Source organism: Lepus europaeus, chromosome 21 (assembly GCF_033115175.1).
Source record: "Lepus europaeus isolate LE1 chromosome 21, mLepTim1.pri, whole genome shotgun sequence".
NCBI lineage: Eukaryota > Metazoa > Chordata > Mammalia > Lagomorpha > Leporidae > Lepus > Lepus europaeus.
Window position 1 is genome coordinate 25779564 of NC_084847.1, and position 25044 is coordinate 25804607.

General features: G+C 60.1%; 3 protein-coding genes across 5 annotated transcripts; 1 reads left to right on the forward strand and 2 right to left on the reverse strand.

The window, feature by feature from the left end:
- Positions 1-505: 505 nt before the first annotated feature.
- KAT8 (lysine acetyltransferase 8) lies at positions 506-10258 on the forward strand. Its single transcript, XM_062179987.1, has 11 exons — positions 506-726; positions 1848-1922; positions 2013-2188; positions 5992-6045; positions 6155-6319; positions 6998-7087; positions 8855-8995; positions 9099-9192; positions 9278-9428; positions 9610-9764; positions 10118-10258. Exons 1-11 carry the CDS (start codon positions 516-518, stop codon positions 10180-10182), a joined length of 1377 nt encoding a protein of 458 aa, XP_062035971.1. The 5' UTR covers positions 506-515; the 3' UTR covers positions 10183-10258.
- A 656-nt stretch (positions 10259-10914) lies between these two features.
- PRSS8 (serine protease 8) lies at positions 10915-14280 on the reverse strand. Its single transcript, XM_062180412.1, has 6 exons — positions 14196-14280; positions 13911-13928; positions 12454-12616; positions 11617-11888; positions 11361-11527; positions 10915-11272 (listed from the first exon to the last, which is right to left on the reverse strand). The coding sequence occupies exons 1-6, from the start codon at positions 14278-14280 to the stop codon at positions 10949-10951; spliced, it is 1029 nt and encodes a 342-aa protein (XP_062036396.1). The 3' UTR covers positions 10915-10948.
- A 2116-nt stretch (positions 14281-16396) lies between these two features.
- Positions 16397-24805, reverse strand: PRSS36 (serine protease 36). 3 transcript variants are annotated; one of them, XM_062180017.1, is made up of 15 exons: positions 24769-24805; positions 24495-24530; positions 24278-24313; positions 23956-24118; positions 23466-23746; positions 21028-21194; positions 19686-19935; positions 19431-19560; positions 18872-19131; positions 18628-18776; positions 18013-18250; positions 17772-17913; positions 17279-17544; positions 17082-17203; positions 16397-16912 (listed from the first exon to the last, which is right to left on the reverse strand). In XM_062180017.1, exons 1-15 carry the CDS (start codon positions 24803-24805, stop codon positions 16634-16636), a joined length of 2556 nt encoding a protein of 851 aa, XP_062036001.1. In that variant the 3' UTR covers positions 16397-16633. The 3 variants fall into 3 exon arrangements, with proteins under 3 accessions (XP_062036001.1, XP_062036000.1, XP_062036002.1); XM_062180016.1 differs by having other exon boundaries at positions 18613-18776; XM_062180018.1 differs by lacking the exon at positions 17082-17203 and having other exon boundaries at positions 17466-17544; positions 18613-18776.
- Between the last annotated feature and the right edge of the window lie 239 nt (positions 24806-25044).

A 25044-nucleotide genomic window follows, 5' to 3' on the forward strand; every position in this document is an offset into this window, starting at 1 on the left:
GGCTCCTTTCTTTGACTGTTCTGGGAGGGCATCCCTGGACACACCTGTCTGGCTGTCGCGACCTCAGCGGTTACTCTTTTTCCCAACCTGAACAAAGGAAGCAGTGTCTTCAACCTTAGAAACTACAGGTGGCCGATACCAGGCTGGCCCAAGTGGGCGGCTCACGGGCGGGTTGTTAAGCCCGGGCTCACAACCCCGGCGTCCGCGAGCTAAGGAGGCCATGCTGGCTCCGCTCCGGTAACGTGGGGGCAGCCCCCCCTGAAAATCGGCACATCTTGGCCTTCAGAAACACCGACTTCAGTCAGTACATCAGCAAAGTCTGTCTCCCAACCCCCACAACGCAAAGCGCAGTGCGCACGCCCAGCGCGTAGAGGACAGCCGCACGAGCCAATAATCTCCCGCCACATCACAGACCCCGCCCCACCCGGCCTGACGCTCCGCCCCCGCGCACTGTTGACCCGGAGCGAAAACAGCCGCGCGCGGCGCCTGACTCTGGCGTCACTTCCTCTACCGCGATGGCGGCCCAGGGAGCAGCTGCGGCGGTTGCGGCGGCGACTTCGGGGGTCGCAGGGGAGAGCGAGCCCGGGCCGGGGGAGAATGCTGCGGTCGAGGGGACTGCCCCATCCCCGGGCCGCGTCTCCCCGCCCACGCCGGCGCGCGGCGAGCCAGAAGTCACGGTGGAGATCGGAGAGACCTACCTGTGCCGGCGGCCGGATAGCACCTGGCGTGAGGGCGGGGCCCGGGGCCAGGGGGCGGGGACTGCGGCGGGGCAGGGCCGGAGGACGGGTCCTCGCAGGGGCCGGGAGCTGGGCGCTGGGCGTCGAGAGGAGGTGGGGCTTGAGGAAGTAGGCGTTGTAGCGGGCGCTGCGGAAGCCGCACCGTAATGGCAGGCTGTTACCCTTCGAGGTGTGCCGGGCGCCGCCCAGATCCCACCAGCCAGGCGATCTTCAAATTCTGATTGTCTACAAAGCTCCCCTTCCACTTCCTTGCCCGGTTTCAGGCTTCATTCCCTTTTCTTTATTTACTAACTCTCCTTCCTTCCCGATCTCTGCTTTTTCCATCTGTCCCCCACTGCCGCCAACAGAACCACCCCCTCCCCAAACAAGCTTCCTCTTCGCTTAACATTCCTTTGCCTTCCGTCATCTTCCAAACAAACTTCAAGCTCCTTAGATTGGCATCCATTTTCGTGATCTCTGGGGCTCCCAGCCTTGGCCGGACAAGAACGCGAACGCGCTTTGCCCTCTGAATACCCTAGGATGCCTTATACCACGTGTGCCTTCTGCTTAGAATACCTTGTCTTCCTTGCCTTCCTGCACCGCCTGACTCGCTCCTCCTTATCCTTTTAACTCATCTTCTCTGATGTCACGCCTGATTCCCCCTGCAGGCAAGAGTGAGCTGTTCCCTTTGCACAGGCCTGCAACATTGTTTTCATTCCTCAGCCGCCGCGGTGCTTGTAACATTTACTGTAGTCATTTTCCGGGCCGTGTCTTCTCCCCTATCAGACTGGGAACTTCTGGAGGGCAGGAGCTCTTGTGAGTCATTGCCCTGCCCTCTGTACCCGGGTGTAGGGCCAGACGCGCAGTGGATGCCTTACTCACTAAGTGAGCTGTGAGTGGCCAGGCACCGTGCTGAAAGATTTCAGAGGCATGAGCTTACTCTGAGATGGGCGCTGTTGGTCTTATTTTTCAGATGGAGAAACGAAAGCTCAGAAAGTTGAAATAGCTTGGCAGATGTGTTTGGGCGGGGTTAGCTTACCTGCGGCCCCACAGACCCGGAGGCTCCTCCGTGTCCACGGTCTCTCGTCCTGGTCCTTGCATCCTGATGATCCTGCCCTTTGTCCCTCACAGATTCGGCCGAGGTGATCCAGTCTCGAGTGAATGACCAGGAGGGCCGAGAGGAATTCTATGTGCACTATGTGGGCTGTGAGTGACCTGGGGCAGTCCGGCCTGGGAGGGTGGGAGAAGGGCCAGCCGGGCAGCAGCCCTCACAGCCCATCCTCACCATTCTCACAGTTAACCGGCGACTGGACGAATGGGTGGACAAGAACCGGCTGGCGCTGACCAAGACAGTGAAGGATGCCGTGCAGAAGAACTCAGAGAAGTACCTGAGTGAGCTGGCCGAGCAGCCTGAGCGCAAGATCACTCGCAACCAAAAGCGGAAGCACGATGAGATCAACCACGTGCAGAAGGTCCGGGGCCCCCCTTCCTCAGGGCCCGGGAGGCCCTGCTGCCTCTGCCAGCTCCCCCGGGCCTCACGGGCCCTGGTGCCAACACCATCTCCCGTTTCTTTCTTTTTTGGTCTAAATTTTCATTTTATTTTATTTATTTGAGAGTTTCAGAGAGAGAGAGAGAGACAAAGAGAGGTTGTCCCATTTCTGATGCTTCCTGTAGTGTGCCAGAGACTTCCCTGACCTTTTGTGTACTCTTCATAGGGAGGAAGATTCAGGCCTGAGAGGGCAAGGGTTTGGCTGCAGCTGCCCAGCGAGCAAATGCCTAGCTGGGATGGGAACCCCGCCTCCCAGTGCTTCTATCTCTGTCTTCTGTTGGCTCCGAGACATTAGACAAAAATGCTTCAAGTGCAAAGGAAATGAATGAATGACGTTGGGCAGCATCCTGAGTCCTATACATGTGTGAGCTCATCCCGTCCTCCCTAACAGTTCAGTGCCATAAGGATAGTTATTTCTATGGTAGAAGAAGAAGCAGGCTCAGAGAGATCCAGTAACATGCCCAAGGTCACACAGCTAGTAGAAGGCGGGCTGAAGCGAGAATCAATGCCAGACAGTGGTCTGTGAGCCCAAGTGTTAGGCCCAGTGTTTTACTACAAGGGCTTGTGAGGTGAGCAGCATTGTCATCCCTGGTCTACAAGCGAGGCCCACGACGGCTTGAACATCCCGGTTAGGAGCTGGCTCTGCCAGCTTCAGTGCCGTTAACTGTGAAAAGTCAGAAACCATTTGTTGACAAAGTGTGGGTTCTTTTTTATTTTTTTAAGAGATTTATTTATTTATTTGAAAGTCAGAGTTACACAGAGAGGAGGAAAGGCAGAGAGAGAAAGGGTGGGGGAGGGCTCTTCTATCCACTGGTTCACTCTCCAATTGGCCGCAACAGCCAGAACTGCACTGATCTGGAGCCAGGAGCCAGGACTTCTTCCAGGTCTCCTACATGGGTGCAGGGGCCCAAGGACTTGGGTCATCTTCTACTGCTTTCCTAGGCCACAGTGGAAAGCTGGATCCGAAGTGGAGCAGCTGGGACTTGAACAGGTACCCATATGAGACGCCGGCACTGCAGGCAGTGGCTTTACCCCCTACAGCACAGTGCCGGCCCCTGCAGTGCTGCTTTTTAAGCTGTGGGACAGGGCCTTCTAGTAGATGGCAAAATCGATTCAGTGGGTGGGGGCAGCATTTAAATTTTGAAAATGGAAGAAAGAAATAGGAAAAGAGAGAAAATCCCAGAGCGCAGAGCGCTTATTGGAGGTAAGTACTGCTTGGAGAAACTTTTACTTCACCTAGAAACACAACGTTTGCAGGAACGCGAGCGCGGCACCTGGTTTACAGTGGCACCTGCCCTTCTGTGGATGGGACTGGAAGGGCCCCCCAGGGTCTAAGGCAGCAGTGTCCCACTGAACTTCCTGTCAGGAAAAAAACGTTCCGTGGCCATTCTGTACCCTGGGCAGTGGCCGCTGGCCACTGGCCACATGTGGCTCTTGAGCACGTGAAGTGTGTCTAGTGCGACTGGGAGTGAACGTTTTTACACTGTAACGAATTTAAACAGCCGCAGGCACTGGTGGCTCCTGGGTTGGACAGAGCTAATCAGATGGAAGACGGTGAATCCCTCACTAGCTGGCACTGAACACACACTGGACGCCAAGCCAGATGAGAATGGGCCACTAGTGATAAAACCCCAGAATGGGTCGTAATGGGCAAGTTAACGATCAGCCAGATTCTTCGGAGCCTAATTAATGTTTGACTCTTAAATAAATTGCGGCATTTAAGAGGAGTGTTTCTGTAGTTCTTTATTGCCTTGGCCGAAGCCATGTGTTTGCTGGCATCAGGGAAGTGTGTCTTAACGAGGGGAGAGGAGGAGGACTTTGTGTCGTGTTGGCAGTGGTCAGGCTGTGAATTGGACAGACCAGGGGCGCGTGCCCACTGGGCTGTGTACCAGGTCTGTGACCTTGGGCAAGTGCCCTGTCGCGCTGTGCCACATTTTCCTCTCCTGTGTGGGGGGCGGGGTGGGGGGAGCCAACGGCGCCATTTCCAGGCTCATTGTGAAGACTCCAGGAGGATCTGTGGAATGAAATAAATGGCAACTGGCTGGTGGCCAAGGGCGGGTGGCCACACCGCTCCCTGTGTGTTCACACTCTGTAAAATCAAAATAAGAATGCTCTAGCTCAGATCACTGAGAGGGTTAGCTGAGGGGCCCGCATTGTGGTCTAACGAGTTAAGCTACTGCCTGTAGTACCGGCATCCCGTGTGGGCATTGGTTTGAGTCCCGGCTGCTCCACTTCCCACCTAGCTCCCTGCTAACATGCCTGGGAAAGCAGTGGCAGGTGCCTCAAGTCCTTGGGCCCCTGCACCTGCATGGGAGACCCAGAAGATGCTCCTGCTCCTGGCTTTGGCCTGGGCCAGCCCTGGCCGCTGCGGCCACTTGGGGAGTGAACCAGCAGATGGAAGACCTCTCTCTGTCTCTGTAGCTCTGCCGTTCAAATAAATAAAATAAATCTTTTATTTAAAAAATGTTTTTTTAAAGGGTTAGTTGGGCCTGTTTAGGCAGAGCGCCTTGTGAAGGGGACTTCTGGGTCAGCAGTGGTCCTTTCTCAACTAAACGGTCAGGCCCCAGGCCCCGCTGGTGCAGGTCGTGGGCCTTCATGGGTGCCCCTTCCATTGTCCGGCTGTCAGCGGCACCTTCTACAAAGTCTGGCCCAAGAACACCGTGTGGTGTGTGACGGGACGTTTACTCCCTCGCACGCTCAAGACTCGGACAATAAGGGAAGCAAGCTGCTGACCACCTTGGCCCTGGCTTGGGAAGGCCGCTGTTCTCCAGAGTGGGAGACGCCGGCTAGGCTTCCCGGAGCAGGTGGGGATGACGCTGGGCCTTGGAGGCCTGGAGCCAGCACAGTGAAAACAATTACAGCCTCCAGCTCACAAAGTCCAGCTCCGTCCTGGGACCCGCCTGCCCCATGCTGTGTGCCCGTTGGAGGAAGCGTTGTCTGCTGGCCTAAGAAAAGGGCATTCGCAAGGGGAGGCCCTGCACGTGCAGAAGCACAAAGGCCAGAGAATGGGTGTTAATCACAGTGGGGGCTTTGGGGGACTGAGCCTGGGGGTCGGGGAGCTAAGGAGGCCTGGTCAGTTGTCCAGACCGGGCATGGTGGGAAAGCCTAGAGAATTCCAGAGCATGACTCCAGAGATGTCAGGGAGGTGAGTTGCTGTCCACTGGGTGAGTGCTTGGCCACGCTGATGGAACGCCAGGCTGAGAGGGAGCAGGCTCAGCGGCTGACGCGGACAGCTGGGCCCAGGGCGACATGCCCAGGAGGGAGATTTGCAGAGGAAAGGGGCGTTCTGCGCATCTTGAGTTATGACGCCGCTGTGGAAGGGGCCTCTGGGGACAGGCCCACGGGCAGGCAGCGGCACGTGCCCAGCAGAGGTGCCCAGGTCCGCGGGACAGTTGGCGTGGTCGCCCTGGCCTTGGGAGACGAGATATATCCTTTCATGAGGCAGTTTGGGCAGAGCCGGGTTGCCTCACTGTGCAGCGGAAGCTCTTAGCTCCCAATCCGCGCCTTGGTCAGCTGGCAAGATGTCCCAGCACGGGCATCAGGGGTGTCTGGGCAGACAGGCGAGGCGCTCAGCCCAGGCAGCCGCAGACCCAGGGCAGACGACTTTGCTCCAGATCTGGTGACTGTGGACGTTCTGGAAGCCAGGAGGGAGGCACCGTGGGCCCTGAGATTAAGGGGCAGCCTGACCACCTTCTGTTCACCCCTGTGCACTTCTCTTCCCTGCAGACTTACGCAGAGATGGACCCCACGACGGCAGCCTTGGAGAAGGAGCACGAGGCGGTACGCAGGGTCAGGGGCCTGCCTGGGCATTCCCTCGCCACTTCCTCCCTCACCCGTGCTGAGCCTTGTGCTGTCCTCCCCCCCTCCCCACCGCCACCCCTGCCTGCAGATCACCAAGGTGAAGTATGTGGACAAGATCCACATCGGCAACTACGAAATTGACGCCTGGTACTTCTCACCGTTCCCGGAGGACTATGGGAAACAGCCCAAGCTCTGGCTCTGCGAGTACTGCCTCAAGTACATGAAGTACGAGAAGAGCTACCGCTTCCATCTGGTGAGCTGGGCCAGGCCAGGCCCTGGGGCTGGGGCGGCTGGGAGCAGAGAGGGGTCTGCGGGAGTCAGGTGCCAGGAGGAGCTGTCCAAAGGTTAGGAGACCTGAATTCCAGGCCTGGCTTTGCCTTTGCTGTGGGGCTGACCTTGGCCAACTTACTGCCTCCCTCCGGACCTCAGTTCCCACATCTGTAGAAGGGGAGCAGTTATCTCTTGGGCCCTCGGCCCTTTGGCCCTTTACCGCTGTGTTTAGCAGCGCCAGGCTCCTGGTGTGAAAGAGGAAGTGAACGTCCACCCCTAGCAGTGGGACGGAAGATGTGGACGGGGATCAGAAGGTGTGGAGGGCGGTGCGTGGGGACTGCACTCTCACCGCCGGCATGGCGAGGGGGAGGGGAGGGTTGCCCGGAGCAGTGAATTTCCCTGGGTCAGGAAAGCCAGGGCCATGGATAAGTGCCCTCTGGAGACCCCTAGCTTGAGTATGCGCTCTGTGCCCAGGAGGTTCCGTCTCCTGCAGCGGTTAGGGAGGACTCCTCGGGCTGGGTGACACACTGACCCTGGGGGCTATGGATGAGAAATGGGGGAGATTTGCTGGGGCCGCACGGTGCGGTGGTGAGGGTCGTCAGGCAGGGAGCCTCTGAGTCTCAAGCCTGTGCCCCCCACCCCACCCGTCTCCCACTGCCAGGGCCAGTGTCAGTGGCGGCAGCCCCCGGGGAAGGAGATCTATCGCAAGAGCAACATCTCTGTGTATGAGGTGGACGGCAAAGACCACAAGGTAAGCTGGCAGCCACGGGGCTGGGGCAACGGGGCACCTCCTGGGTGATCCTCGCGTCTCTCTACGGGAGAGCCAGCCCTTGGGCAAGCCTGGGTGGGGAGAAGGCCTGGGAGGTCTCACAAAGCCTAGCTGTTGGCCAGTGGTTGGTACACAGTAAACACAGGGCCCCCCTCCCCCTCCCTGCCAGCCTCAGGCCAGGGTTCCCTCTGTCCCCAGGGATTTGTCTGGGCTTGGGTAGCTGTGGGCTAGGAGTGGAGAGCTTCTTGCCTGAGGCTGCTCCTAGAAGAGCTTTCTCTTTTCAGAGTGCAAGAGAGAGGTTGTTTGCTTTTTGCCTGGGAGGGAACTGCTTTGTGTGAGACTTCCTGCCTGACAGCTCTGTGGCTGAGGATGGCTGAGCTCCCGGTTCCTGGCAGAATGACTTCCCTGGGCCACGGAGGGAGAGGGGGTGCCCTGGGGCCTGCCTTGCCATTGAGAACTTGGCCTTTGCGCTGCTCAGTCCGACAGGGTCTCAGCCAAGTGGCCCAGTTCCTTTGGAAAGGCAATATATGGGGTAAGAGGAAGAGAGGGCAAGGCCCAGTGTTGTGGCATAGTGGGTAAAGCCGCCACTTGCAACACTGGCATCCCACATGGGGCGCCAGTTCGTGTTCCAGCTGCGCCGCTTCCGAGCCAGCTCCCTGCTGATGCACCTGGGAAAGGCAGCGGAAGATGGCCCAAGGGCTTGGTACTGCCGCCCGAGAGACTGGGATGAAACCCCCGGCCCCTTGGCTTCAGCATTCAGTCCTGGCCATTGCAGCCACTTGGGGAGTGAGCTGGTGGACGGAAAATCTTTCTCTGTATCTCTGCCTCTGTCTGCAACTCTGACTTTCAAATAAATAAATCTTTAAAAAAAAAAAAAAAAAAGAGGAGGAGGAGGGGGACAAGCTTGGGAGTGACACCTGACTTCAGATTGCTCTGTTACTTCCTCCCTGACCCTGGAGGAGTTTCTTACCCTTGTTTGTTCCTGTTTCCTCATGCGTGAAATAGGAGTCACAATGTTTGCTGATCAAGTTGTTAGTGCAGTAAATGAGACAGCAAATGTCAGCGGCCTAGCACTGTGCCTGGCATCCAGTAGGTGCTCCAAACACGTGGCCTTTGCTGCTACTGGCGCGCTATTGCACTGAAGGGGAATACCCACTGTGAGCCTGGTGCCCCGGGACCAGAATTGCTGGGCTCACGGAGTGGATGTGGAAGGTGTCAGAAACCAGAGAGCTGTGTAACCTGGGCTGTGAGCCAGTCTCGTGCTGTTATCCCTCCCGGTGCTGGCCTGGGCGGATTTCTTGAGTCTGCGGCAAGGAGACGCATGGGGCCCAGCAGGAGCGGGGCCAAGGGGGCACCTCAGGCTTTGAGGCCCAGCCTCGTGCTTAGCTTTGTAGTAGGTGCCGGGGATACAGCAGTGAACGGGACAGGTGGCAGAGCTGAATCAGCCACGGAACATTGGGCACGCCACTTGCCTCTTTCTTCTGGGCCTCAGTTTCCTGACTGGAACAGGAGCCGATGTCCTCGGAGATTTGACCAGATTTAGGCCTGCACGGCCCTCCGTCCGAGCGCCGCCCGTCCAACTCCGCTTCGCTCACTGATTGTGTTTCTCTGCCCATCTGAGACTCCTTCCAGTTCTCAACACTGCTGTTTTGGGGAGGGCCCCTTTGCCACCGGCCTGGCACTCACAGAGGCTGGGCAGGGGAGCCGTTCTCACCCCCTGAGCCCATGGCCATCTCCCGCACCCCTCAGATTTACTGTCAGAACCTGTGTCTGCTGGCCAAGCTGTTCCTGGACCACAAGACGTTGTACTTCGACGTGGAGCCCTTCGTCTTCTACATCTTGACCGAGGTGGACAGGCAAGGGGCCCACATCGTTGGCTACTTCTCTAAGGTGCTGGCTCAGGAGGCCCAGACTTGGGGAGGCGGGGGGTACCGCCTGGAGGAGGGGCTGAGCCCTCCCCCGCCAAGGCCCTGAGCACCTCCTGCCCCCGCAGGAGAAGGAGTCTCCAGACGGCAACAACGTGGCCTGCATCCTGACCCTGCCCCCCTACCAGCGCCGCGGCTACGGGAAGTTCCTCATCGCTTTCAGTGAGTGGCTCCTGGGGGCTGTCCGGGAAGGGGCGGCCATGCCAGGGCGGGTTGGATCCTCACATGCTCCCTCCACCCCTGCCAGGCTACGAGCTCTCCAAGCTGGAAAGCACAGTAGGCTCCCCGGAGAAGCCTCTGTCTGACCTGGGCAAACTCAGCTACCGCAGCTACTGGTCATGGGTCCTGCTGGAGATCCTGCGCGACTTCCGGGGCACGCTGTCCATCAAGGACCTCAGGTGCAGGCTCTGGACCCCGGCCACAGCCTCGGCCTCCCAGAGCCCTCAAGGGAAGAGCTGTCTGTCGGCTGTGATCCTGTCTCTCTGTCCCCTTAGCAGCTGGCCCAGCCAGACCCTCCCTTCCCTCCCATCCCCGTCCCAGAGACCTGTCTCCAACGTCCGCTCTGTTCCCTTTCTGTAGCCAGATGACCAGCATCACCCAGACCGACATCATCAGTACCCTGCAGTCCCTCAACATGGTCAAGTACTGGAAGGGCCAGCACGTGATCTGTGTCACGCCCAAGCTGGTGGAGGAGCACCTCAAAAGTGCCCAGTATAAGAAACCTCCCATCACAGGTGGGTGGGGGCTGCTCTGTGTGTGTGTGTGTGTGTGCGCGCGTGCATGCGTGCTTGCACGCGCGTGGGTGTATCCACACACTCACTGTGGGGGCGTAGGTGTAAGGACTGCTTTGTGCTTTGTCACATGATCCCAAACCAGTCAGACTAGCTCCCAGGGCACAGCCTGGGGCAGGCGACTCCATTCCTGGGCTTCCCTGCCCCCTTCCGTAGTCCGCCCTTGCCCTTTTGTTCTGGCCCGGAGGAGGTGAAACCTGGCCTGGGCCCAGAGTGTGTGTGGGGGGAGCAGGCAGGTGTGCACAGGCCTGGCCCAGAGGCCCAGCCCACCTCTCACGGCCCCCTTCTCCCCACAGTGGACTCCGTCTGCCTCAAGTGGGCCCCTCCCAAGCACAAGCAAGTCAAACTCTCCAAGAAGTGAGCTGCCGGACCCACGCCCAGGCCCTGTAAATATGTACAGACCCTTCCCGTCACTTTTTCAATAAAGCAAATTCTGTTGGTGCCTCTGGACTTTGAGGGGAGGGGCAGGGAGAGGAAGGGCCGCTGTTCTCCGTCTCACGTCACACCCAGACAGCCGTGTTCCACGAAGTTTTTTTAATTCTTCCTTCTCGTCCCCACCCTGACCCAAGCCCCGGCCCAATTCCGGTGGGGGCTCAGTCCTCCGGAGTCCAGGAGTCAGGGTTAAGGGGGCCTGGTGGTCAATAGGGCAAGATTGGGGCCTTTGCCGTCCTGAAGACAGCGGAGCCCAGGAGACAGGGAGAGGCGGGTGAAGGGCTCCCAGGGCGGGCTGGCGGCGCCCTGGAGCTGGCCTGTCAGCAGCAGTCGGCGGGGCAGCTGCCCAGTCTTGGAGAAATGGGTAGGAGCCAGGGCTCTTTTCGTAACTGAGTGTTCTTGGGGCCGGTTCCACAGAAGCCCAGCCTGTGGACTTGAAGACAGCAGGTGGAGGTGGCCAGGCTGTTCTAGCCAGGACCCCAGGCACTGAAGCTTGCTTGTGGGTTCCCGGCCCAAACAGCAAAGCCGGAAGCATGGGCTCAAAGATCAGGATGGTGCCTGCCCTCACACCGCACGATCCTGGGCAGGCCCCAGGCCTAAAGGCCAACCGGGAGTGGCCAGGTTCCTTCCTGGGAACAGGCGTCTGTCCTTGGGTATGACGTGTCAAAGCAGGAGCAGCTTCCAGGGTGAGTAGCTCAGGGCTTGTGCCATGGGCAGAAGAGGCCCAGGGTGAGGCCCAGTGGCAGCAGGAGGCTGAGCCCCAGCCCCCCTTGTCCTGGGGCAGAGCTGAAGGTCAGGTTGTGGTTACAGAGCTCACTGTCAGGCTGGGACTCCTGGGTTTCAGGCACCACGCGAGGCTGGAGTTCTGCCACATGGTGGTGGATCCAGGAGGCATAGCTGGAGGTCAGAGTGTACACCCCAGGCCTGTTGGGGGCCCCACACGCATCGCCCCAGCTCACGATGCCCGCCAGGTACCAGAGGCCCTCCACAGGGCAGGAGAGCGGGCCCCCAGAGTCACCCTGAGGAGAAGAATCGGAGGACGTGTCAGGACCAGCCCCTTCCAGCCCTTGTCTTCCCCGGGGACGCCCCCAGGCCCCTGGCATTTACCTGACAGGCATCCTTGCCCCCCGTCACGTAGCCCGCACACAGCATGTCCTCCTCGATGAAGTGGGGCTCCTCAGGCTTGGCGTTGATGTTGTAAAGGCAGTTGCACGTCTCACGGCTGATCAGCGGCACCTCCAGCTGCTGCAGCGGCCTGGGGCTCTGGAGGCTCACTGCGGACACAGCAGGTGCTCACCCAGGGCCTCCAGCCTGAGTCGGCCCCTCTCCCTCATGCCTGTGGGCATGCAGCGCCCCACCTCACCTGAGGGGGCCACGTGGCCCCAGCCAGTGACGGTGCAGTGGAGGCCGTTGGGGAAGGAGGCATTGGCTGCAGGGAGGCAGACGGGCTGGATGTTGCGGGAGAAGCTGACCGGTGTGCTGAGGCGGACCAGTGCGATGTCACCCTGGGAGCCCTCCTCGCGGTAGCTGGGGTGGGAGATGACCTGTGCCACACCGCGGACCTCAGTGGCGTTGCTGTAGGAGTCCAGCTGGTAGACCCCTAGCTTGACCTCGTAGTCTTGCATAAGGTGCTCGCTGCAGGCAGAACAGCAGAGTGAACCCTGGTGCCGGGGGGCCTCCAACCCCGGATTCTAATCCCAGATAACTGGCACCCTAGTTTTATTCTGTGACCTCTGACCCCTTCACTCCCTTGGCTGATACCATCCTTGGATCAAACCCAAGAACTTCAGCCTCTGACCTGGACTGACCCATAAATGTTGACCTCCAGCCCACTTTTTAGAAATGTGTCATTTATTTTAACAGCAGAGACAAAAGAGATCTCTCAGGCGCTGGTTCACTCCCCAATAGCCAGGGGTAGGCCAGGCCAAAGCCAGAAGCCAGGAACTCCATCTGGGTCTCCAGCATGGGTAGCAGCGACCCAAGTACCTGGGCCATCATGACCTGCCCTCTGGAGGGCTGCATTAGAAAGGAGCCAGGATAGGGAGCAGAGCCAGGACTGGAACCCCGGGCATCTGTGGGATGTGGGCAACCCAGCTGCCATGGCTAATGCCCTATTTTTCATTTTTTAAAAAAATGTATTTACCAATGAGAGTTTAGCCCTCTGTTGACTCCCACTCCCTTCCCATCACCCTGTTGGTACCTGGGGAAGCAGTGAGCAGCTGACAGCACCCACTGCTCAGACACGAGAGAACCGCCGCACACATGGACACCACCGTAGATGATGCTGACCTGCCAGGGCCACTGGCCAGAGTTTGCGTTGCTCCCGCCTGTGATGCGTGCTTGGAAGGCCAAACCACAGAGGGCTGCAAGGGCGAAGAAAAGGGGGGGAGAGGTCCATGCTGATCCATCCCGTGAGATCTGGGCTGGAGCTTGGAGGCAGCTTCCCAGCCACCACTGTGTCCCCAGACCAGTCCACACCAAGTGTGCATTCTGCCCCTTGCTGAGTACACCCCCATGGCTCCACACTGACCTCACGCTACATTCCAGAGCTTCCATGGCACTGCCCACTACCCCAGCTTCCCTCCAGATACTGCCTGCCCTTAGGAGGGATTTCCAAAAACAAAAAAAAACACCCTCGTGGGAGATACGCATTATGATACAAGGATGCATAGATCTCAGATTTCCACCAAAATAGATTCCTCTTTCAGTGCCATTTTCCACGAACTTTCTGAAGTTGCATGCCACATTGGGCCACCTCTAGACCTTTGCTTGTCCAAGTCACTCTGTCTCTGGTCCCTTTGCCTGCGCTTACTCTGCCTGTGAGGACAGCTGCTCAAATGGCAGCCTGCCTGAACCCTGCTGGCTGGGCGTGGCCCCTGAGCACCCAGGACCCCTCTCTTCTGACGCCGCCCAATCCCACAGCTGCTCTGGGCCCGACCCCCACTCTCCCCCATCCTCTATCCCTCCCACCGTGTTTCAACACATCAACCCGGGCTTCCCTGGAGGGCAGCTTCCCACGTCCCCAGCGCCTGCCGGACTCACAGATGGGAGTCACGGATGTGTAAACAAAAGAACTAAACTGGGTTCCCAAGATGGGCATGGCTGGCTTCAGGGACAGCCCCAGCCCTGCCCTCCCCGAGGCCACAGTTTGGAGCGGAGCCCAGCTGCCCATCACAGTGTCACCTCCTTAGGAGCAGAGAGACCTGCTGGCCACACTCCTGGGCTCCCTCATCATCATGACAATAGCCTCTATTTAGTGCCAGGCCCCGAAGGGGCTTTCACTTCCTTTATCTTCTTGCTACAGCCCCAGGAGAGAGTCACCATCCACTACTTTGTGGGGACTCACAAGGTGACACACAGCCCATCGGTGGTGAAGCCGGGATTGAAAATGTCTGACTCAGAGTCACTCCTAAGAAGAGACCTTTGGTTTATTTCCTTCCAAATGCCCTTGAGTGCCCCACCTGGGGAGTCCAGGGTGCATTGAAATTCAGCCATTCCGCCTCCTGGCTGTGTCCTTAGCCGCAAAGCCAGGCAATAATCCCCACTCGCAGAGCTCATAGAAGAATGGCTTGGCCAGCTTGGGGTCAGGCACTTGGTTAAACCCATTGGGAAAATCTGAAACCCCCTCCCTTCCCCCAATTACCCAGCAAGCCTCACCTTCAGCCCCGGCAGCTCCTAGGGAGGAAAGAGAAAGAGGCACGGTTAAGCAGGGGAGACCCCGGGTCCCCGGATGCCAGAGCACCTGCCACTTCTCTGGAGGCCTGGCCGCTTCCTTTCCTAGGAGGGTCAAGTTCGAAGGAAGAGGGGGCACTGAGAAGCAAGGAGGCTGGGGGATTCGAGAGGCCAGGATTTGCGAGGTGCCCCCTAGAAAAGCATTGCGCCCACTCCCCCTTGGGCAGTCTGACCCCTCCCGAAACCCCTCGCCTTGCAAAATGCACTCACGCATTCCAGACTGGAATAATCCAAGAAAGAGCAGAATGACCAGGGCTTCCAGCTTCCCAGGCCCGGGGCCCGCCCTCCAGGCCATGGCCTAGGACAAGGGCCCCTGGTCGGGGTGGGGGTCGAGGGACACCAGGCACACAAGGGAAGGAACCCGAGGCTGGTTTTGAAACAGGATCCAGATGTTGGCTTCAGAGGGAAGAGGTTCCAGAATCCGAGCTGAGAAGGAGGAGCAGGTGTCCAAGGCTGGCTTCTGAGGCAGGGAGCGGCCACGAGAGGACACTGGCCAGCAGTGGGGACGCAACTCAGGCTCGGCCCAGCCACGCAGGCGGAGACCTCCCCGCTCCCGGCTCCTAGGGGAAGGCACTTACCTGCTGGCTCCTCCCCCGGCCCCGCCTGCCCCACTCCGCTGAGCGCCACTGGCTCTTCTGGCTTCCAAAGTCCCGAGCTGTCTCAGACCACCCCCCTCCCCCCAGGCAGTGTATTGAGCGGTTGGGATTGGGGCTGAGAATCACAGAGCCAGCCCGAGGCAGGGCTAGAGACCTGGCTAGCCCACCTGTTGTCTCTTGTTAAAGGCCCAGGTGTTCCTGGTCTCTCAGACCAGCTATGCCCCCCAGCACCTGGCCCAGCCTTTGGTATTTTTGGGACCACAGCAGCTCCTCCCCACTCCTAAGAACAGGCGTTTAAGCCCAGGCCACCCACCTGAGCCTCACCTGCAGCCAGTGATCACATCCAACAACTGCCAATCATCCCACAAATATTAATCCCATCGTCTAAGATTGTCCTGGGCTCAGAGGACAAAGCAGATGCCACTTCTGGCCTCCCTGAGCTCACCAGGGGTGGCAGACTGGAATCAAATACTCACTAGCAATGATAAAAATAATTTCAAAGTGGGACTGGTGATACCACATAGCAACTTGAGGGGTCCTGGACAACAGCAGCCCAGTGTGTGTGTGTGTGTGTGTGTGTGTAGGGGGCTGGGGAACAGTGGCTCAGTGTGTGTGTGGGTGGGGGTGGGGGTGTTCCAGAGTGGAGGGTATAGGTACAGCGGTTCAGGCATCAGAGGTCTCTACGGCTGGGCTGGCCTGTCAAGTGCACCTTCCGTGACTCCGTGGCAGTTTGGAACAATACACTTTGGACTCCAAGAAAAACACTCACTTCCCAGAGTAGGTGGTGGGACCCAGCCAGTTCAGGATCCAAGCTGGGGGCAGGGAATTCCTGGAGTGGGTCAGGGGGAGGAACTGTCTGGAGAAGGCTTCAAGCTGCATGGTTTTAGGGAAAAAGGCCAGGGTGTGTTAAGTGGTGGTGGTGGGGTGCACATGGCTGACCGACTAGCTATGGACACACGGCGAGGGTGGGCGAGGACTGGCAGTGGGCATATACCTCCCTGTGGAGATTCTGGGAAATTGTCTCTTTGGCGTCTAGCAGCCAAGGAGAAGCCTGGCCCTTTAAGATCCTCTGCCTTTCGCCTCCACCTCCCAGGGAAAAGGTCCAGCTTCCCTCTGGGTCCTCTTTCCCCTCTCTCTGCCTCCAGCCCCAGATGTGACCCCTTGGCCACCCTCATCAGCTGGTTTCCATTCCAGCTGTCCCACCCCCCAGGCCCCCTATGCCCCTTCCTATGCTCAAACTTTGCTTCCTGGCCCTTTGTGGGGTCCCCTGCCAAAGGTGTCCCTGCGTGCTCCCCATGAGACTGGGAGCGCTTTGTGGGGCTCCTCAAACCCCAGTTGTGCTGTGACTGTCCCTTGAATAAACGCAGAGGTGCTGAGCCAAGTGGCCGGCTAGCGGGATTTATATACAAGGGACCCAGATCTTGGGGACACTGGGCAGCCTGTAAAAACAGGAGTGTATGCATAGGGCATGTATTGGGGGGACAGCTTTGACTCTTGTCCCCAGTCCTTCTCGCTCTGGGGGGAGGGGCCGGCAGCAGGGCACAAACTAAGGCTCAGGTGCCCAGCAGGTGCTGGGGACACTAATTCCACGGAGGAGGTGACACACAAGCAGGTGGCCACCCAGCTTCCCCCGCCCGGGGGCAGGAATGAGGGAACAGGTGCCACGTTATCAGGGACACATTTCCTAGGAGCCCAAAGTTTGACTCACAGGGGCCCCGGGAGGGAGGAGCTGGTCCCTTGGGCTTCCCCGGAGCCCGAAGTCCTCAGCCCCCTTGGCCCGCCCCCAAGGATGCCAAAGGCCACACGTGTCTGTGTTTAGATCTTTATTGTCCCCTCCTCCTGCCACCTCCGAGGATTCCTGGGCCCAAAATAGCTGGCACAGAGGTCCACTTCTCCGGAGCCGCTGCAAACTCTGGGGGGTGGGGCCTTTTCCAGGTTCCCCCACTGGAGTGAACTGGTTGGGGCACATTCCAGCCCCACTGGGCGGGAAATGGAGGGCTGGGAGGCAAGGGGAAGTACCTCCCCCCACCCCACCCCGGGAGCCAGACCCTCTCAGCCTTGGATTAGAGGAGTCAGTAGCAGGAGGAACAGAGCAGCCCGAGGCGAGCCTGAAGCCCCTGCCAAGTCTGGGGGGCAGAGGTCGCTGCCTTCAGGCGGCCAGTAGGGGGAGCCACTGGGTGGCAGGAAGTGGGCCTCTGGCACAGTTTGGGAGATCCAGGCTTCTTCAGGGCTAACAGCAGCAAACAGCTCCCGGCTCCCTCGGACCGCCATGCCCACGAGGACCCAGGAGCCTCCTCCGGTCCGGCACAGGAGGGGAGGTGCTGAGGTCACCTGCGGCACAGGAGGGGAGGTGCTGAGGTCACCTGCCGAGCCGTAGCCAGGACCCAGTGGGTCTGCGACCTTTCTTCCTGAGGCCTTGAACCTCCTCTGGGGTCCCCACCCCGGAAGTACTGCCTCTCCCCGCTCCCGACCCCCCCCACCAGAATGCCAGGACCCCTACCTCACACTTGCCCTCCTGCCCCTCTGTGTACAGGACACAGAGTGTCCCAGGGGGCAGAATGCTCTCATAGAGGCAGTGACAGAGTCGTGGTGTCAAGATGGAGACCGGAGCCGCTACAGGGACTGTGGGAAAGAAAGAAGTTGTGCCCGGGTGCTGGCCTCTGGCCACTTGTCTTTGCCGTCACCCAGGGCTCTCACCTCGGTCCTGAGGGTCCGTCCAGCCCAGCACCCAGCAGCTGGCCCCCAAGGGGATACCCCCTGGGTGAAGGCAGATGGGCAGGGCTGATGGGGAGGGCTCCACCCGGGAGCTCAGCTCCAGGAGAGCCAGGGGAGGCCTAAGGCCCAGGTGCCGGGGCAGGCGGATGCTGATGACCAATCGTGATACCTGGTGGCCCTGTGGGAGGGGGCTGGCCCCTGCCCGGCCCAGATACACGTCAATGTGAGGCACTGTTGTAGAGCCTGGCCTGTTGGAACAAGACCCAGGGTCACTCCACTGCTCATTGCTAGCAACGCCCTTCCCAGCCTGCCAAAGCGGTGGGGGTGAGTCTAGGCTGGAGAGGTTCCATCTCCTCCTGTCACATCTCCCTTCTGCCTCAAGACCCCCTCGCAGTGCTCCGAGAGTCCCTAAGGGATAGCACCCAGGACCATCTGAGCCCACCTGCCTCTAGCCTAGGGCGGGAGGGAGACCCACCTGAGGACACAGTGGGTGGCTGCCAGCACCCAGCCAGGGGCCACTAGGATTCCAGCACAGACTCGATCACCAGCCACATGCACCTCTGCCAGCCAGGGCCACAGCACCTCCACGGGAGCTGCCTCTGGCCGCAGGCCACAGGCTAGGGAGAGGTGGGGGGCCCACAGCTGATCCCTGAAGCCTCTGGGCTAAGCACCCCTCTCCTCCCCGCCCAGCTAAGCCCCCAAGGCCCCCTGCTCACCGCCATGCTCTGTGTGCATGGGACAGGTGTGGGTCTCAGTCTCCTCGCCCTCAGGACCCCAGTCCCAGGCTAGCTGGTCCTCCAGGTAGGCCCCCCGGGCCACATGGCTGATCCATGGGCCATGGGCGTGCAGCGGGGAGAAGGCTCGGGGCCGCAGACAGCCACTGGAAAGGTGTGCGACGCCAGCCAGGAACCAGGTACCCTCCTCCCGGCACAGCAGGCTCCACCTCGTGTCATTCTGCAGCGAGAGAGCATCAGGGTCCCTGCGGCGTCCCTGGACGCCACAATCTCCACAACACGTCCCGCCTCCTCCAGGCCAGGCCCCACTACTAATCTCCGTTAAGAATTCAGCCCTCGCTTTGAGGATGCTCCTTAAACCTTGGGATAGCGAGAAACCCCGACGCCTGCTCAGAGCCCGCCCTAGCCCCTTCGCAACAGCCCCGGGGGCCAGGCTCCGCCCCCGCCCTTTTTGGCCCCGCCTCCATTCGGTGCCCCCGCCCAGCGCGCTCCGCCTCGTTCCTGCGGTTCAGGCCCCGCCCCCAGCTCCCTCAGCCTATCCCCGACTCCACGCCCTCCTCGGGCCCCGCCCTTGCCGCTCACCCAGCAGCGGCCCGCCTCCTCCTCCTCTAGGTAGGCAGGGCAGAGCGCAAGCGGCGGGTCTCCGGGCAGCGGCACTTCCGCCCCCTGGTGGCCGTACAGGCAGTGACACCACCAGCCGCTCAACAGCTCGGCCTCCAGCAGCGCCCCGGGGCCAGGTGCGCGTTCTGGGTGTGTTGGGGGGAAAGGCAGGGGACCCCGCGCTGCGGCCGAGTTGGCCTAGGCTCCGCGCCGCTCCACCCAGCCTCGGGTCTCCGCTTACCCCCGCGGCCCCAACGAGCCAGACGGCAGCGGCTCCCCGGCAAGAAGTAGTGCTCCGGGTGCGGGAGGCACACGGGCCGCGGGGCCGCGCTCAGGTTGACGGGCGCGCGCAGCTGCAGCAGGGCCAGGTCCGAGGCGTCGTCCCACGAGGCGTTCTCGTGCGGCACGAGGCGCGCCACCCGCTCCGCGCGCGGGTGGGAGGGCAGCAGCACCCGCCAGGCGCCGAGGTCGCCGGGCGGCGCGTCGTCTGGGTCGGTGGGGCTGCGGGTTGGGGAGTCCCGGGACGTGGGGCTGGATCGATCCCACGTTCTGCGGGGCTGGACACCTCGCAGCCCCGGCCGCCTCCCTGGCTTAGACTCCAGTGTGGGCTCGTGCATCACGGACTGGATCTGCATTCCAACCCCCAGACTGGCGGGGATGCCTCTTTTGGTGCTGAACCCTCCGCCTCCAAGTGGGACCGAGCACTCCACACTGAGTGTCCCCCAAGCCCCCCAGGGGAAGGATTGGGGCCGGGTCGTTGGTGTCTCGGGCTGATGGGGAGAGGGGGCATTCACACTCACTCCAGAAAGCAGCTGGCAGGCGCCAAGACCCAGCTTTCCGACACCAGCGCCCCGTGGCAGGGTCTGGATCCTGGCACCATCACCTGTGCCTCCCAAGGCCACGTGCCTGGCCGCGGGGCCTTCCCGCACTCTGAGAGGTGAGAGGCCTGGCTCAGGGGGCCTCTCACCTCTGAAGCCCCCTCAGCCCCAGCGGTCTCCATCCCAACTCAGTTCTTCCCCCATATCCAGCTCACACCCAGGGCTCCTGCCTCTCACCTGGCAGGGCGATGGTGCAGTTCTCTTCCCTGGGCTCCCGGGGGCCTGACTGGGGCTCCTGGGGCTGGGTGGGAAAGGCAGGCCCAGGCTCTGAACCCATCACCTGTTCCCGGATCCAGGCCTCATAGGGAGCTACAGCAGTGAAGACTCCAGGGCGGTTCCGCCGTCCACAGCCAAAGCCAAAGCTGGTAATTCCCGCCTGGAACCAGCGGCCGCCTTCCTCGCAGACCAGGGGCCCCCCAGAGTCGCCCTGGTGAAAGGTGACCCGAGTTGGGGACTCAGCGCAGGGACCCACCAGCAGACACCAGCCTCCTGGCAAAATTGGGCTTTTTTTTTTTTTCCCTGTCCAACATACAGCCACCTGCTAGAAACCTGCCTTGGCTTTGTTTCCCTAAAACCCAGAACAGAGAGGCCTGGTACAGTGGAAGGGCTGATGAAAAGCCAAAGTCAAGAACACAGTGAAGGGGCCAGCACTGTAGCGCAGCAGGTTAATGCCCTGGCCTGCAGTGCTGGTATCCCATATGGGTGCTGGTTCAAGTCCCGGCTGCTCCACTTCAATCCAGCTCCCTGCTAATGTGCCTGGGGAAACAATGGAAGATGACCCAAGTGCTTGGGCCCCTGCACTTGCATGGGAAACCTGGAAGAAGCTCCTGGCTTCTGGCTTCAGATTGGCTTAGCTCTGGCAGTTGCGGCCATCTAGGGAGTGAACCAGCAGATGGTTCCTCTCTCTCTCTCTCTGTAACTCTGCCTCTCAAAGAAATAAAATCTTTAAGAGTAAAAATGATTTATTACTCTGAAAGGCAGAGTGACGGGAGAGAGAGAGAGAGAGAGAGAGAGAGAGAGAGATCTTCCATCTGCTGGTTCACTCCCCAAATGGCCACAATGGCTGGGACTGGACCAGGCCAGAGAAAGGAGCTTGAAACTCCATCAGGGTCTCCCATGTGGGTGGCAGGGGCCTAAGCACTTTAGGCCATCTTCTGCTGCTATGTCAGATGTTCAGTAAGCACGTGTGGGCAGCAGCTACCACGCTGGGCGGCAGAGATAAGAACATCTCCAGTGTTACAGGACATTCTGCAGGGCAGCGCTGGGAATTTGAATTGCTTGCAATTCTATTCTAAGGCAGGTTGTCAGCATGGGTCCTGTAACTTCCGATTTGGGGTAGGGGTTATGCCTGGGCAACCAGTCAGCTTGAATCCCCCCCACCAGTGCTCTAGCTTGGGAGCCCTCAGAGATGTGGCTCCTGGGACTAAGGTTTCTGGGCAGAATGTTTCAAATCTACTATGTTTTTCAGGGCGCGTATTGTGACACAGTGGATTGAGCATAGAGCAGGGGCGCCCCTCACCTGGCACGTGTCCCTGCGGCCCTCCGCATAGCCAGCACACAGCATCCCTGGCAATAGCTGGAAAGTGAGGTTAAAGGGGCCCGGCCGGCTGTAGAGACACTGGCAGGCAGCCTCTCCCAGCAGCCTTAGTTTCACTTCCTGGAGCACCCAGGGGAAGGGCAGAGGATCTGGGGGCAGAGCCAGAGAGGAGACCTTGTGAGGCAGGTATGGAGCCCCCAGGGCCCCAGGGCTCAGCTTTGTCCCTCCAGCTGCATCCTGCAAATCTCCGCTGAGCTATCCCCCTGGCAGCTCAGCCTACCATATTCCCCACATCTCCTATGTCTGTCTGCTCTATTTCATTTCTCCTCATGCCAGGAATATAGCGTCACGTCAAGCAGCACGTCGTGAGGTTGCCGTGCAAGGTTGTGTGGGTTGTACACTGTACAAGGGTCTCCATCTGGCAAAAGACGCACGTTGGGGCTAAGGTCATGAAGCACCAGCCCTGATGTGGAGGCGCCATGGTACAGGGCAGGCATCATTTTCACTAAGATGCTGTATAGACTGCACGTGGCCCCACAGCGAGTTGCCAAGCATGGAATGAATCTCCGTGTCTCCCTGACCTTTGTCTCGACTCCCCGGGCCTCTACAACATCTCGGCACTCTCACTGCCATGGGCCGGGTCGGGCAGTTTCACCTTGGGCCTGGACGATCGCCCCAATATCCTGACTCGTCGTCCCCGCATCCACTCTTCTCCTGCTGCTGTTACAGCAGTTTCCGAAGCCCCGTCCTGCTCTTTCCAAAGACAAGCGGATCCCACTGTCTAAACGTGCCCCACCCCTCCCCCATGTCCTGAAGGGCACCCGGTTTTGGTGGAAACAAAGTGTCTGAGGTGGGGGGAGGCATGACAGGAGCTCCTTCTCCAGCCGCTCAGAATCCTGAGTGGCAGCTTGGGTGATGCTGAGGCTGCTTTAGGACTCCAAAGTGGGGGATGTTTGAGGATGGCAGGGGTCTGTGGAGCTGGTAGGGTACCCTGGCTCCCAGTCCGATCATAAGGTCTTGGTGGTCCAGTCTCAGCAGCTTTTGCAGCTTCTGTGACCACTGCCCCCTTCCCTTCAGCCTGCACGCCTGCCTTCTGCTTCCCCTGGGTCTCAGGGATGGCTCCATCTCCCTGGTCTAGCCTTCATGTCAGCCTCTGTCCACAAAACCTTCCCAGAAATCCCCTACTCAGGGTACTCCTAGCCAGGATGGCCTGGCCCCATCCAGGCACATTTCCTAGATGCTCCCAAAGATTCCTTCTTCTTGTCCTGCTGTGAGAGGACCCCTCCCACCCCCACCTGCAAGTAGAGGCTGTGGCATCTCCTTCTGCACTCCCCCCGAACACTGGAACAGGTGGGTCCCCCGCAGATGTGGGATATCTGGGGTGTGTGTGGAGGGGGGAGCTTGCTAGCCTGGAAGGGTAGCATTGCATGCTGGGATGATGGAGAATGGAAAAGGCGTCTGTTCCTCCTCACACCTTCTAATATACAGCGTTTGCTTATTTACCAAACTTGTCATTTCTCTACCTGCTAGAATGGGAGGTCTGAGAAGGCAGGTGTTTTGCTTTTAACATCCACTGGCTGGCTCATCCAGTGCCCGGCATATAGCAGTGCTCAAGGAGCACCCTGAGCAAGAGAATGACTGAACAGTAAGGGTGGGGAGTAGAGAGCCGAGCGGGGGTGGAGAGGATGGGAAAAAGAGGGAGAGAAGGGAAGGCGGGCACAAACATTTGCTGAGCAACCTGCTGTGTACCAGGCGCTGTGCATTAGTCTTTCATGATTCACCTAACATAAGCATAGCTCAAACGCATGGATCCCTGCTGTGCTAGGCACCGCACTAATATAAACCTGGCATGGATTTCTCCATGAAGCTGGCTTTACCATTTTCCTCCTTTTTCAGAGGAGGAAATGTATGGCTGAAAGTGCTTTGTCTAAAACAGCAGAACTGGAATGGGATCTCTAGTCAGATCCTAAGTCAGGAAAGGAAAAACAGGAAGCAAGAATGTGGAGGGAATGGAGGTGTTATGGGGGGTGATTCAGTAGTCTTCCTTCGACAGGCCTTGGGGAAGAGGACAGATAGAAGGGAGACAGGTGCGAGATGTACCCAGACCTGGCAGGAATCCGCCCTCCAAGCCCCGCCCACACACGGAGGCCCCGCCCAGGGACCCACCTCCCGAGGCCTCGCCCACAGGCAGCACCGTCAGAGGCCCTACCTCCTGCAGCCCCGTCCAGTGCACACGAGGCCCCGCCCATAAGCCCCACCCAGAGTCCCCGCCCACGCGCCCCGCCTTCCGAGGCCCCGCCCCCTGAGCCACCAATCCGGTGCTCAGCTTTGAGGCACGCCCCCGAGGCCCCGCCCCCGAGGGGCGCGCGGTCCGCCCGGTCTCTCTGCTCTGGGGCCTCCCGGGACCCCGCGCAGCTCACCCGCCTCCTGGACGTCCCCCCAGCCGGTGGCCCAGCAGGCGGTGCCGTGGGCGAAGCGGTGCGAGGCGCGGGGCAGGCAGATGGGCCGCACGGCGGGGCCCAGCCTGGCGGGCGAGGCCAGGCGCAGCAGGGCCAGGTCGGCGCCCAGTTCCACGGCGCTGTAGTTGTCCGGCACCAGGATGGCGGCCACCGTGCGGGCGTGCGCGCCGTCCAGGGGCCCGTCCTGGGAGTGCACGCCCAACAGAACCGACCACTCGGCCGCGGGCTCCACTGTCCCGTTCCTGTGCCGGGGCCGAGGCGGAAGGGGGTTAGGTTGACCCCTCGGAGCGGGGCAGCCCCTCGAGGGGCCGGGCGCTCGGCGCCAGAGGATGCGGAGTCGGATCCAGATTTGGGAACTGGAGGGGCGGACGTTTGGGAGGGGCTCGGGGTGGGGTCGGAGGGTGAGGCTCGCCTTTGAAAGGGGCGGGTCTGGACCAGGGCGGATACTCACGTCACGAAGCAGTGAGCGGCCGAGAGGACCCAGGAGGGGGCGATGAGGGAGCCCCCGCAGATGTGGCCGCCCCCATGCTGCAGGCTCACCTGCCACGGCCACGTGCCAGGCTGTGCGTCTGAGCCCCCCACGATGCGGGCAGAGGGCTCAGGGCGCCCGCAGTCTGCAATGGGGAAATCTTAGGGGGGCCCAAGCCTGCTTAAGGACCCCTACTCCAAGAGGCTTAGGGAACTCAGGATGAAGCCTCGCCCTCTACCTCCCTCCTGACCTTGCCGGTCTTAACCTCCTGAAAGGTCCCAGGTCACCCAGGCCTCTTCCTTACCCAGATCTTCAGGTTGTTCTTGGGTGGGACCGAATGCTGCCGGCCAGTGAGTAAAGAGAGAAAACCAGTGGTGACTCCCAGCCCCTGTCTTCCTGCTCCCCACTGCCCACTTCCATCTTCCCCAGCCCCTGTTCTTTCAGATTGCCTCCAGTACCCTTGCAACCCCTTCTAATTCTCTTGCCTCTGCACGTGACTCTCCCCAGCCCAGCCACCTTACCTGAGTCCTTGAAGTCTCCTGGGATGGGGCGGATGGCTGGGAAGACAGAAGCAGCTGGAGACTGCACCTGCTGTGTGCCGTCCTGGACTCCCCCCATGGTCCCCTTACAGCAGGCCTTGTGGCTGCTCCATCATCCTGGGCACCCCAGCCTCCCAATGCCTCAATTCCCCTCCTCTGTTCCCACTCCACTCCCCGGGGATCCTGCTTTCCAGCTGCCCAGCTGGTGGGATCGAGGCCCCTTGCAACACCCCCCCCCCCAATCCCCTGCAGTTACCAAATACCACAAGCGGGAGGAGAAGGTGCTGGGACATGGCACTTTTGAGCAGGCTACAGACGCAGAGATGAGCAAAAGTCTGTCCCCTGCCACAGCTCTGTCAGTGCCTCAGCAGCCCGTGACTTCTGATGGTCCCAGGAGCAGCCACACCCTTCCTGGCCGGAGCCCATCTCTGGGAATCTGAGAGGATCTAGGGCTGGAAGGAGGAAGTAGGGAGTCCAAAGGCCCCACCTGGAGCCCTGAGCCCATCTCACATCTCTGGAGGCCCGGGGTGGA

What these genes read in the sequence shown, in the direction of transcription:
- PRSS36 (XM_062180016.1), bottom strand. Translation starts at nt 24,805, where the DNA reads ATGTCCCAGCACCTTCTCCTCCCGCTTGTGGTATTTG. An exon ending in CCTGCCAGCTGCTTTCTGGA is followed by an intron (nt 19,132 to 19,430) that starts GTGAGTGTGAAT and finishes CCCAACCCGCAG; the next exon opens with CCCCACCGACCCAGACGACG. An exon ending in GGCTCGTTGGGGCCGCGGGG is followed by an intron (nt 18,777 to 18,871) that starts GTAAGCGGAGAC and finishes CAACACACCCAG; the next exon opens with AACGCGCACCTGGCCCCGGG.
- KAT8 (XM_062179987.1), top strand. Translation starts at nt 516, where the DNA reads ATGGCGGCCCAGGGAGCAGCTGCGGCGGTTGCGGCGGCGACTTCGGGG. An exon ending in GCGGCCGGATAGCACCTGGC is followed by an intron (nt 727 to 1,847) that starts GTGAGGGCGGGG and finishes TGTCCCTCACAG; the next exon opens with ATTCGGCCGAGGTGATCCAG. An exon ending in AGAGCTACCGCTTCCATCTG is followed by an intron (nt 6,320 to 6,997) that starts GTGAGCTGGGCC and finishes TCCCACTGCCAG; the next exon opens with GGCCAGTGTCAGTGGCGGCA.
- PRSS8 (XM_062180412.1), bottom strand. Translation starts at nt 14,280, where the DNA reads ATGGCCTGGAGGGCGGGCCCCGGGCCTGGGAAGCTGGAAGCCCTGGTC. An exon ending in GGGCCACGTGGCCCCCTCAG is followed by an intron (nt 11,528 to 11,616) that starts GTGAGGTGGGGC and finishes CTGTGTCCGCAG; the next exon opens with TGAGCCTCCAGAGCCCCAGG. An exon ending in GGGGCAAGGATGCCTGTCAG is followed by an intron (nt 11,273 to 11,360) that starts GTAAATGCCAGG and finishes TCTTCTCCTCAG; the next exon opens with GGTGACTCTGGGGGCCCGCT.